This window comes from Macrobrachium nipponense, chromosome 1, assembly GCF_015104395.2.
Source record: "Macrobrachium nipponense isolate FS-2020 chromosome 1, ASM1510439v2, whole genome shotgun sequence".
NCBI classification, from domain to species: Eukaryota; Metazoa; Arthropoda; class Malacostraca; order Decapoda; family Palaemonidae; genus Macrobrachium; species Macrobrachium nipponense.
Window position 1 is genome coordinate 26,729,709 of NC_087200.1, and position 13,911 is coordinate 26,743,619.

The following is a 13,911-nucleotide window of genomic DNA, read 5'->3' on the forward strand; positions in this document are numbered from 1 at the left end:
TTGTTACATATATTCCTTTTCCTTATTTGTTTTGTAATTGTGTAATATTATTTGAAGCTTTTATTTCTGTTCCGTTTATCATAGTATTGTTTAATATGTGCACTGACTTGTTCTCACTTCATATTGTTGCCTTATATATCTTACAATATTACGTTACAATTGAGGGCAGGCCACTGAAAGTCTCCTGAGGGGTGGGACTAGGAGGCGGTTTTAGGAAGTTTCGTGACCTGTCTGTCAATAACGTGAAATTGATGGTATTACATTTTTTGAAATTGTTGGTATTACATTTTTCGTGAAATTGGTATTACATCTTTTCATTTTACAGACATTCCAATTCACACATGCATTTTTCTCCCTTCTTTTTTCTATATTCACCTTTACATGCCTGTCTGACCCATAACAATTTCTTGTTCTATTAGATTAGGATGGTTAGGTTACGATCCTAATCTCTATGTTACACTTCTAAGATTACCTTCCTTTAAGGGGGCTCCGCCCCCCGGTCAGGCAACATGTTCTACTAGGTCAGGTTAGGTTAGGTTGGTTAGGTTACGATCCTAACCTATATATATTACACTTCTAAGATTACCTTCCTTTAAAGGGGGGGTACAGGGGGGGCGGAGCCCCACGGCCAGGCAACATGTTCTACTAGGTTAGGTTGGTTAGGTTACGATCCTAACCTATATGTTACACTTCTAAGATTACCTTCCTTTAAAGGTCAGGCAACATGTTCTACTAGGTTAGGTTAGGTTAGGTTGGGTTGGTTAGGTTACAATCCTAACCTATATGTTACACTTCTAAGAAGTCCGGCTCCCCAGGCCAGGCAACATGTTCTACTAGGTTAGGTTAGGTTAGGTTGGTTAGGTTACGATCCTAACCTATATGTTACACTTCTAAGAAGTCCGGCCCCCCCAGCCAGGCAACATGTTCTACTAGGTTAGGTTAGGTTAGGTTACGATCCTAACCTAAGATTACCTTCCTTTAAGGGGGGGTTTCAGGGGGGCCGAACACCCCCCTCCCACCCCATCAGGTAACACACTCGACTAGGTTAGGTTGGTTTGGTTACTATCCTAACCTATATGTTACACTTCTAAGATTGCCTTCCTTTAAGGGGGGGTTATGGGGATGGGGGGAGCCCACTGGTTAGGTTACACAATTTTTACAATTGTCCTAAACATTTCTTATGTTCAATCACCCCCTGAACTGGCCACTCTGATCCTTGAAACTTGATAATATTCTATTCATTATTCACTAAAATGGTATTAGTCTTGTACTTGATAATTTATACTAAGTACCAGATGTGTAAATACCAGATGTAAAAAACCGTGTATAGATATATAATATATATTTTCATGTATGTATGGATTATTAGCTCTTACGTAAAATATGTGTCCCTACTGTAAGGATTCATTGCAATATTTTTTACTTTTATAATAATACACGATAACTTTGGTTTCATAAACATAAAAGCAGCTATGTTTGTACGATTTCACTCAACATTTGTCAAGTTCGATTACCCCCAAACAGGCCTTCCTCATTTCCATTTCCTATATTGTCCACCCATTACAATAGTGTTCGTGTTTTTTTTTTTCACAAACGTGAATATTTATCCCCCACCCCGTCCTCCCTACTCTGTTTCGTGGTCTCCAGCACTCCACCCCTTCCTCCTGACAAACTTGCCAGTGTCTCACTTCACTTATCAACCAGTCAGATGGCGGAAGCACTCCCAGGCACCTCCACCTCCTCCGGGCCTCATTACTAACTCGACTCTGCCCCGTACATGTGATAATTGTTTCGTTAGTTATAAGGACATTTCAGCCCATTACTCGGGGCAGTATGAAAGGTTAGTAATAAACTGTCACGATCACGACAGTGGCGTACTTTAAAATCCACTTCCACGACCCCAAGACGAGGATCCATGCCTTCGTGAAAGCGGCTGCTGAACTCTATCCTCCACCCCTTTAAGGTAAGGTTCCTAATCTTTATGTACTTTGTTATATTGTGTTTTAGTGTTCCAAAGGTTCAGTGCTTTTGATGTCGGTGATATTTATTGGGAATTATTTACCACCATATCCCAGCGTGGCTTTACCAACTCATACCTCTGCCTTCCTCTTCCGGTAACCGCCCTCCAACCCCTTTACCGGACATAAGGCTCCCTGTTAGTTACATATCCCACACCCCTTACTAACATTCAAATATGGCAGTTTGTTTAAGTTTCATGGCCCCGAACCAACACTTCGAAGATTGTTCATTTGAAGTAGACTATGGCAATTGACATTTTCCTATGTTATTTTGCTTACTTTACAAGAGTTTAAGGTAATATTTTTCCGGTCGACTGTAACTAATCTGTTATTTACCTTTGAACTCTGTAGTTGGTACATCGTACCCCTTGTACTGTCATGTAGTCTTCAGAGGTAATTTACGGTTTAATTACAGTCGACCGAATAAATATTACTTTAAATTCTTGTTCGGCAGGTAAAATAACATAGGAAAACGTCAACTGCCATAGTCTACTGTACCGCGGAATGCGGGCTTAGAATTACCCAAATTTCTAAATTGGAAGTCTCTATACTACGTGGGATAGCATAATTACCTTATCGCCTAAAACGGTTGCAGTATTGGAAGTCTTCATTGTGACGAACGAGACCTAGCCTGACCCTTTTCTCGTTTTCAGTAACAAAAATAAAGTCTTCAAAAGCAGGCTATCTCTCCCCAAAAACACGGAAATTTGGCTAGCCTAGGCTAACTACCCTTACCTAGTTGAAATTTAGATTTCCACTTATGAGCAAAAAACCATCACATTCATATGGATACAAAACGCCTCTAACTTTTTAAAAATCGTTGAACCATCGCGCATCTAGAGGTTCTTGGAGGAACTATTCGATTTGCCCAGATTAACGAAACTTTTTAAACTGCCCACCCAAGTACTACAGAACAAATCACGTAGTTGTCACTTTAGATGGTGGTGGTAGCATATACTGCACAGCTTCACGCATGCGCAAACAGGTCTTAACTCTTAACTTGTAAATTCTGTTTTAAAAAGTCAGGTATTTTAAGTTTACTGATGAACTTTTATTCTGTATTTATTGGTGCATTACTTATACAAAACGGGGATATGTTATATGAGAAAATTTCGCTCAAATGAATAAGAAATGTCACTAGCGCTTGTCGTAGTTTTACTTGTTTTAGATTAGTTCTCCTCATAGTCACAGAACTAAGTATCGTTTTCTTTTATTACCAATAATTCCTAAAATAGAAAACGAAATCTATATCATGGGGTAGTAGCATGAAAATAACAAATTTAAAAAGTTCTAAAAAATGACAAACAGCGCTAACGTAAAAGTTAACACAAACAATTCTATGGTAATTGGATAAAGAAAACCAGTGTTACTATATTTGCCTTTATTGGCAGAACATCTAATGACAATAAAATAAAAAATAAACTTCCTACAGCCAAGAAAGAAAAATTTCTGGCGGCACATTTAAATTCTGGAAAAACTTATAGTAACAGGTAGGATGTCTATGGCACTTGCGTGTTTAAGATAGCATGAGAAGCTACGTGTAACTGTTGATTTGCAAGCTGTTTTAAAGTGCAGGTTTTATAGCAACTTGTCAATGTACCGAAGCATTTTGGGAAAGATTTGAAACATGTAACTTTTATTTTCCTGTGAATTGTGGTTTAATTAACCATAATGCTGCAATAGCTGCCTGTGTTAATAAATTAGATACAATTTTCGGAAAAGGGATAATTTTCCATAAATATACAAAACAGACAATAAAAAAAATAATAACTGTTCAACAAAGCTTGTAGTAGATATGAAATTCTTTCGTCGAAGCATCACCAATTTCGTTAGCCAGAGGATCATTCCAACTGCAGACATTACAAGCTAAAATCATAGAAACAAACCCGTGTGTTCTTGTGCCTTATTGAGCAAAGAAAAAAGAAACCAGTTAGAACGAAATAAGAAATTAAGGTGTCTCAGTTTCTCGTGTTGGGATGATTTTGTTGAATAACAATGAATCGAATACGAAACAATATTATTAAAGCCTTTTGCGCAACCTATTACCTTTGTATGCATTACTTATATATATATATATATATATATTATATATATAATTATTATATATATATATATACATATATATATATTATATATATATTATATATAATTATAAATATGTATATTATATATATAGATATATATATATATATATATCTATATATATTATATATATATATATATATATATATATGGCATTTATTGTGTAACTAAAAGAGCCTAAACGTTTCTGAGAATCAAAATTGACAACTGGAGTTTCATTTTTCCGGGGAGTGCTGCAATCGGGTCCATTCCTTCTATGCATTTTTCTTATAGATACATATTTATATATATATTTTTATTTCTTTCGTTGCTGTCTTCGTGTAGACATCAGCTATGCCTCTTAGTTTCTGCGTGCCAGCTGCTGTCTAAGCTGTTCAAATTCCTCTTGCCTCTTGGCAGCTGCGATGCGTTGCTTCTCCTTGCGGTCTCTGATGGCAGCCAGCTCCTCTCGTGGATAGTAGTTCTCACTGGAAAAGTAAAATGGAAAGATGAAACTTGAAATTGAAGCTGGAAGCACGGGGTCCACTTACATGCAAATGTGTGTAGGTTCGCATGCTAATTCCTTCTCAATATATGTGAATAATTTTGACTTAATTGTAAATCTCTTTGATCTACTCATATACAAATATTTTTGGTTAATCTCACCATCCAAGATATGAGTGTGAAAGGTAATGTCAAAGACCTACTTATAAAGATATACACCAAAGTGCCAAACAAACTAGATTTAAGAACTTCTTAACTCCCATTGTGAATAACTTATAAGCCAGTGATTAAGAGTAACGGACACTAATTCGAATTTTTTTTCACATTAAGAAAAGTATAAACATTAAGTAATCTGCCATTCACTTACCAACCAGCGACGTTCTCAGGTTCGTCGCAGGAGTTGGCAGCTTCGTTGAAGACTTGGCCGAGCTCACAATGGTTCAGCCTGGGGGAGGGGCCGACGCAGATGAAGAATTGGCGGCAGTCTCTTGGGGACCTGAGGCGGGCGTGTCCGTAAAGGAGGAGCTGGGCAGGATCCTGCTGTTCTGGGCAGGTGAAGCCGAGGAAAGCTGAGGAACAATTAGAAAAGAAGTTAAGACTAAAGTTGAGAAGGAAATTGTCAAATATACATCAAAACAATAACAAATAAAGCACTGTAATAATGATCCCGCTCTCGTAGAGGGTAGCTTCGCTGTCTCATACCGCTGATCATATAGCAAGTTGAGTGTGCTTGAATTATTCATGTTATCAGTGATTTATACGACCAATTCAAACACTGGAATATCGTCCGGGTAATGGTTTCGATACTGACAAACAGTTGCATTATGTATTATGTGTGTGTGTATATTATATATAAGATATATATATATATATATATTAGATAGATAGATAGATGATAGATAGATGAAATAGTATATATATATATATATATATATATATATATATATATGTGTGTGTGTGTGTGTGTAATGATGGAATTATATATATATATATATATATATATATATATATATATATATATATATATATAGTATGTGTGTGTGTGTGTAAGTGAAGTATATATATATATATATATATATATATATATATATATATATATATATATATATATACATATACATATATATATATAGACATTCTTTGCAAGATTCTGACAGTATGATCTGTAACATGCGAATTATGTTACTTTAATTCTTGTGAACATGGCCATTGATCTGTTCAATGACAATGGTCGTTCTTTATCGTAAAGTGAGTTTGTGAAAGTTATTTATATGAAACTGTACTTATATGAACTGAAAGTCTAATTATAAACAGGTAAAAAAAAAAACGGAAAAAACATTCATTGATGCCGGATCGCTGTCAGAAGTTGCCCAGGGCACGATGAAGGTCTAGACCTTGGGCACGAATCGTAGTCTCCCTTTACCTGAGGAGTCGCAGTCAGGAGACTCATCGGGCCATTCGCATCTGTAGGTGGCGGAGGAGAAGGCGAGACCCTCTGGGCAGGTGAAGGGGAAGGCCTGTCCGTCAACACAGTTGAAGAAGTAGCCGCAGTTGGCTCTGTCGCCAGTTCCGTAGTAACCCCAGGCGTTGGGGCAGTTCTCACTGGAGACAGCTGGCTCTGGAAGGGCATGGCAGAGTCGGATATTATGATGGGCTCTCTAAATATTTTGCTTAAAGAATAGTTGACAATGTGACGAAAATTCTTGTGATTTGGTTTGAAAAGTTTCAGCTTAATGATATAATTAATGTAATGATATTTTGAGATACATTTAATGCATTTGATTCAAAGGAAAGTTTGGCATTGTCATTATTGTCTTTGGCTTTGCATTGCAAAAGTTGTAGTCGACATACGCTATAACATAGTGAAAATTTTGGATGGTTCCCCATTATTCATTTGAAACGATGATTTGCATCGATTTACGATCGTCGTTAGCATTCATTCTGAAATTTATTTTGCGGCAATTGTTTTTTTTTTCTCTCTCTTTTATAAGAAGTCTGAATTCTTTGGATTAGAAAAAAACTGGATAACCAATACCTTCAGCTCAAAATTCTTGAGATTATTAGATATTGTTACTGTATTGCTATTATGACAACCTTTGCTTTGATTAAATTTCAAGAGAGAGAGAGAGATGCTGAAGCTAGAACAATTATAGAAAAGGATAGGATACGAGACTGTCAGACAGATTTGCTATAAAATTTAGGGCAGTTATAGAGAAGGACAAGTAAATTAGAGATACTAACCTTAATAACTAGAGGAGAGAGAGAGAGAGAGAGAGAGAATAGGACAATGATGTGGAAGTGAAAGCAAGAGAGAAAGACAGAGAGGTGTACATTGGGGACGCGACCCAAGGAATTTTTCTCAAGTACAAGGAACCCAAAGTCAACTTACGGGTTCTTGACCTGGATCCGCAATCGACGTCAATGGGGTAGTCGCAGGGGTATCTTCCATTCGTGATCTTATCGTTGAAGAGAAGACCTGGAGGGCAATACTCTTCGGTCACGACGCCAAACTTGCACTGGGTGTATTTGTCGCACTCCTGGGAGTCGGGGTAGTAAAGGATTTCGTCATCCTTACAGGACTGTGCGGCAGCTGGAAAAGAAAGGAAAAAAAATTTGGTTAATTATTGCTTCACCACATTCCGTACGCCGATATCACATGCATATAAATCACAAGAATACATTATTTTTTTTAGTTAAAATGAAAAAACAAAACAAAATAAAACTGAAGATAGTTCAGTGGTTTCCTCAATTTGAAAATTGACGAGACAGCTCCGGACCATACATTCTAATTATTTTTCCCCGGTGGTATTTTATACATGCATTTTATCTACCTACTTCTCTGTATAGAGCATTGTCAGATATCTATAATTCATATAGAATACACACGTTCATAATAATGAAAGAGTATTATAGTAAAGAGCTGACGCCTTACATTTCTTCGCAACGAAGTAATTACACTTTCTCTCTCTCTCTCAATAATCAAATTACTACTCAGCTATTAATTACCAAAGATTATTGTCGTGCTTTAAATAACATATCGTTTCTGTACAACGAATCTCATTCATATAAATACCGGAGGACTCCCATCATATTTTTCGTGAGGTAAGTCAGTCCCTGACAACGTTTTTGCAGGGAAAATCTTGAAACGAATTCCTCTGAATTACACGTAAAATACGTAATGCTGACGTAGAAAAACAATACCGTCACGCGTCACTCAAGGGAAAGGCCACTCCCAGACCCACCCTCATGAAGAACCCTCCTTTAGAACACCCCACTCTGAAGATGACCTGACTCCACCAGGCTTGTCCTGCCTGGTGATACTTGGCAACTCCCGTCGACCTCGCGGCCCAAGTGAAAGTGGTTTAGAAGAACAACTACCGGAGTCTGGCCACTATTTCAGACATATCTGACATTATTTGAATCTCTCTCTCTCTCTCTCTCTCTCTCTCTCTCTCTCTCTCTCTCTCTCTTCTCTCATCGTAACTAAATACTCGATTCTTCGATAGACGGCGTAAGCAAAGCTACATAAAAATTAATTTACAAACAAAATTACTACAAACCATTCAGTCAGAAAAATAGTTAAAGTTACCTAAACTTAAGAAGACAAAGATATCAGCATATTTAGAGAGAGATAAACTTGCATAAAGTTAGTAAATGAAAACTTTAGGGATATATATCAGGATGCAATCATATTTACATTATGTAAAAATGTCGTTTTTCTAAGGAGCCTCTCCATGATGTGAAGAAATGACTCACTGATACACACACACACACACACACACACACACACACACATATATATATATATATATATATATATATATATATATATATATATATTATATATATATATATATATGTGTGTGTGTGTGTGTGTGTGTGTGTGTGTGTGTGTACATATATAATAACCTACTGGGCACATTCTCCAACTCTATTAAATACTGCATCTAAAACACAAATATCTATTAATTTCCTAGTTCCCTAATATTCTGGTGCCTCCTTTTTCAATGAAATTCATTAGTCAAATTTTTTTAATGAGATGAAAAGCCTAACCTAACCGTTGCAGAAATTATCTACAACACTATAAAGTTACATAAAAGACTTATCAGCAGCTTGATGAATACACAACCATAAATGGCACCTTGCACAATATCTTTTCATGTACTCTTGTGGATTTCGATTCTTTATTCAGATATCTCTCATTCTACCGCCAAATGTTTTTTTTTTCAAATCCACTACTACTTTGAGATTCTTCCGCTAACCACATCAGCCTTCATCTCTCCACCTTCGTGGTTTCTGTTTACCCTCTTGCCAAAAACCTTTAACTCTTTCTCCAGCATGTGCAGTCACTCTTCTCCTTTAACGATTTAATCTATATATATATATATTATATATATATATATATATATATATATATTATATATATATATATATATATATAATATATATATATGATTAAAGTGTGCTTGCATAAACTTACATATATTTTTAATTTTACTTTTAATACTTTTAATATTACAATATGTGGGCCTACGTTGACTGCATTGATGATGGAGTACATCGGTGAAAGTAAACGCTCACATTGAAGGAAAAGTCGTCATGAAGAATTCCAGGATTCAATCCCCTAAAAATTTTAATTACACGTACAGATCCACTGGGTCTCTCTCTCTCTCTCTCTCTCTCTCTCTCTCTCTCTCTCTCTCTCTCTCTCTCTCTCTCTCTCGGAATGTACTCAAATATGTAATGAGCCCGCCCTCAGACGCAACCCGACATTCATTGTGAAAACCATTTAAGTAAAATGATTACTATAATTAAGGAGATTGTTATGTAAAATAATCGTGATGCTATAAAAAAATTTTCTGGGAGGGTTCATGATTCCCATTCTTGTAGTAATATAATAATAATAATAATAATAATAATAATAATAATAATAATAATAATAATAATATAATAATAATAATAATAATAATAATAATAGTGAAAGCAATTTTCCTTATGTTTTGTCGCCTGAATCCAATAAATGATCAGTCTTACACATCGGAAGGGTTACCCTTTTAAGTGATTTTTCTGCCTTTTAGAAACTTTTCAGGAGGAAAAATTCAAGAATGGCTCTACGATCCTAATCCGTCTGCAGTGAAGTCGGCAGACGTCAATTTCCATTAGCTTTTATTCTCTCTCCTAAACCTGTAGGCGAGGGAATGTCTGACCAGATTTTCAGGTTGGGTCTGTTGACTTACCTTTCGCTTGTTTGCAAGAGACAACAAACAGGTTGTCCTTCTGTGCTATGGTTAGCACCGGTACCGCATAAGAAAAGACGGTGGTTGTCCTTGGATACAAGCCATTCTTATTATTGACTAAGATAATACTATAATAATGACTAAGATTGACTGGATAAACATCCTTGCATCCTCAAAATTTTTTCAATTTCTTTAATAGTGACGATGCCATTCGGAATTTCTGACACATTCTACGGTTCTAACGTAAAGCGATATACATTTTGAAAGTAACGCTTGTTACATCTTCAAAAAAGGAAAAATAATAGAATGGTAATTTAAGGGGAAAATCAGATTCAGAATACACAATCATTTCGAAGGAAGTTGCCAGCTTTAGGAAATGCAAACCGACGAGAAATCATGAATAAAATAAGGAGATCGTTCGATGCCTTTTTTTTTTTTTTTTTTTTTTTTTTTCATTTTTTACTGTGGAGGGTTTACTCACGAAATAGCTGTATAAAAATATTCAAGGATAGGAGAGTCAGAGAGAATCATGTTGACCTTTGCTTTTCGAAAGCAAAATACTCATACGAATGTATCTTCCATTATCCAAATTTATTCAAGATAGTTTCTGACATTTATTCTTATTGCTTGAGCGTTGCCTCCCAAATGTAACCGTTTTCCCTTCACAATTTTCTAATTCCTAACAAATGTTATTGACTGTATAAGCTGATTTTGATATTTTCTTTCCTTCTATGTAAATGGTTCACGCCCTTGACTAAAATGCACTGCACTTTTTGTATTAAAAAACACATATTTTCGTATTATAGCCAAAAATTAGAAAAAAGTGCTTAGATGTTCCAGTGAAGAGGAATGAGTAGACGTGACATCGCACCAAGCTGGAGGGACTGTCATAATTCTTCTTCTTCAAAATAAATAAATAAAAATTAAACACTCTTTTATTAAAATGCACTAAAAAGTGAAAGATAAATTTTTTAAATGCTCCAGGATTTTCTTATAGAAATAAAAGCATGGGTGCCAAACATGGGGGGAACGCTACAAGAAGGATTAAAACAAAGAACATGCATTACGTAAGAAAGGCGTCAGCATATACAGGCATTCCCAAAAAACTTTATAAGGGCTCTTGCGCAAACATCGCTACAAAATAGGGAGGTATCGGAAGCTTTCCCCAAGATTGGGGGCCTAGGCTGATGTTCCCCTATACAATGGAAGGACCATCTAAATACCAGTTTCCTTCGAGGAAGGGTCATATTATAGTAATTGCCGAGGATGGAGAAAACCTCATGTACTGTCAAGGAAAAGAGATCGTCAAACAGAAACTGCCCATCACTTAAAAAAAAAGAGAAACTATGGAACAGAATTCCCTAACAGGGAAACTATAACACAAACAAACGGTAAGAACAGACATTTCAACAGGCATACCCAAGAATGCGAGACCAGAGAAGGTGGAGAAAGGGGTATAAACTAACGTGTCTCTTGATGGTGGAAGGCGGGTGCGGTTGGAGAGTGGCTCCTGTTACTAGAGAAGAATATAGTGATTCCAATAAGCGTTCTCCTTTCACATGGTGACTTGGGTTTCGTGTGGAGCAAGACAGTGTTTGATGCAATAAATATATATATATATATATATATATATATATATATATAATATATATATATATTATAATATATATATTGCACTTGGTGAAAAGCGGTCCTCACAAAAGAGGTAGAAAATAATAGGGAATTCAATTATACTGGTAATAAGAGAATTATCACTATTACAATAATCATAATATAAAAATGATAAACACAGGAAAATAGTAAAAAATAAACAATACAATGAAAACAAAAGCTAATATAGTGAAGAAAAGTGATGATGGCTAAACATTTTGTGGCCACGTAAGATCACCAGGAACTGGAAGTGACCAACAAACAGTAAAAAAAAATAATGCACGCAAGCGCACATAATATATATATATATATATATATATATATATATATATATATATATATATATAATATGTATATGGTATATATATATATATTAAGTATATATGTTATATATATATATATAAATATATATATATATATATATATATATACATATATATACATATATATATATATATATATATATATATATATATATATATATATATATATATATATATAACACAATGTGAGTTGCTTGCATTATTTTTTTTATTGTTTGTTGGTCACTTCCAGTTCCTGGTGATCTTACGTGGCCACAAAATGTTTAGCCATCATCACTTTTCTTGGGTATATTATATATTATATATATATATATATATATATATATATACTATATATATATCTATAATATATCTATATATATATCTATATATATCTATATATATATATCTATATATATATATATATATAGATATATATATAGATATATAGATATATAAATATATATATATATAATAGATATATATATATATATAGATATATATATATATATAGATATATATATATATATAGATATATATATATATAGATATAATATAGATATATATATATATATAGATATATATATAATAGATATATATATATATATAGAATATATATATAATATATAGTATTATATATAGATATATATAATTTAGATATATATATTCTCTATATATATATATATATATATATATAATATATATATATATATATATACCCAAGGTGAGGCCAAATAGGCAGAATGCCATGAAACGTCGGTAAATAAATTTGAGAATGGAGACCTTCGTTTCCCTTGTTCCTTGATGATATTATATATTTGTATATATATAATTACATAATAAGATATATTTACATATAATAGTATATAATAATATATATATATATATTATATATATAATATATAGATATATATAATATATATGATATATATATATATATATATAATATATACATAACTCTCTTATAGGTATAAGAGAGGCGTGAAATTTTGGCTGAGAATTTTTGCTTACAAGTACTTGGTCTGTAGCAGTTCTTTTGCTTTCGGCGATGATGACCTTTGCTATTGTGACGTCTTGATTCGTTAATATCGTTTGCTTTTACTCCAAGAGAGTGGCTTTACATTCTACGTTAAGATTTACAGTGAAGGCATGTACAGGCATAACTGCAGATGATACTCGTATATTGTCACCGCATTCACGCACGATAATAACAGACGTTTTCAGAGTCAGGTGATGGTCTTTTAAAACAAAGCGACCGTGTCCAGACGTAGCCATGTCGTGTGTGTAGATCAGCTCTTGCTCGCTCATATCTGCTTACGTTTTTATCATACGACACTTGAAAAGTTGCAATCTTTCAAGTCACTTGGCAACATTGTTAATGCACTTAGAAAAAGCAGTTTCAATGCCTTCATTTATCTCACGACGACATATCTGGAATTACGTGACTTTGGGCAAGTAGTGGCTCACCGAGGATGTTTAAAGCAAGTCATTTGGTGACCACCAAAGAGTTGGCCTTCATTGGATGCCAAGTCAAAGTGCTTTACTGGATCTGGGAACAAAGACCTGTTTTTCTGTTCTATCGAACAATCTTAATAATATTAAAAAAAATTAGAGTATCTAAAATGAGACTAGGAGAATCTGTGTGTCCCCAGCCTAGGTCAACTAGGCACTTGACACTGTCTCCCACAAATACGACCAGTGACCTTTCCGTTGACCAAGAAGTTATGATACATGTTGCTTTGTTTCTTTTTCAGGTGGATCGGGGGAGGGAAGTCCACTCGAGATACTGATTTTAGGTGGCTGTTGGATGTCAGCGATCAGTTTGACAATGTTCTAATTGTCTGATTAGACAAGCCTTAAGTTTTTTGTTTGTTTGTTTTTAATGGCTCCAAGAAACTTTCTTTTTCCTTCACTGCCAATGTTGTTCACGTATCAGTTGCGTATTTTTAAAGGACCGACTTTCCAAGGGCTAAAGATGGTCTGAACGATGTCTTGGCACATGAATGGAAATACCCTTGAATTCCAAATCTCGTAATTCAAACTTGAAGTAAGAACTGTATGGAGTAGTCTAAGTATTGGACCAACAAAGCAAGAAAATATTTTAAGGTTGATGCTCTGAGTAAATAGGACTAAGGCTCG

The 13,911-nt window shown here is 34.7% G+C and overlaps 1 protein-coding gene across 1 annotated transcript in view; it reads right to left on the reverse strand.

Moving 5' to 3' along the window:
- Positions 1-4,260: 4,260 nt before the first annotated feature.
- LOC135219174 (protein obstructor-E-like) overlaps positions 4,261-13,911 on the reverse strand; it is a 24,768-nt gene continuing 15,117 nt past the window's right edge. Inside the window, exons 2-5 of the mRNA XM_064255710.1 lie at positions 6,973-7,173; positions 6,007-6,201; positions 4,951-5,152; positions 4,261-4,567 (exon numbers count right to left, since the gene is read on the reverse strand). Of these exons, the coding sequence (XP_064111780.1) occupies positions 4,441-4,567; positions 4,951-5,152; positions 6,007-6,201; positions 6,973-7,173 (725 nt within the window). The 3' untranslated portion in view covers positions 4,261-4,440. The remainder of the gene's footprint in view (positions 4,568-4,950; positions 5,153-6,006; positions 6,202-6,972; positions 7,174-13,911) is intronic.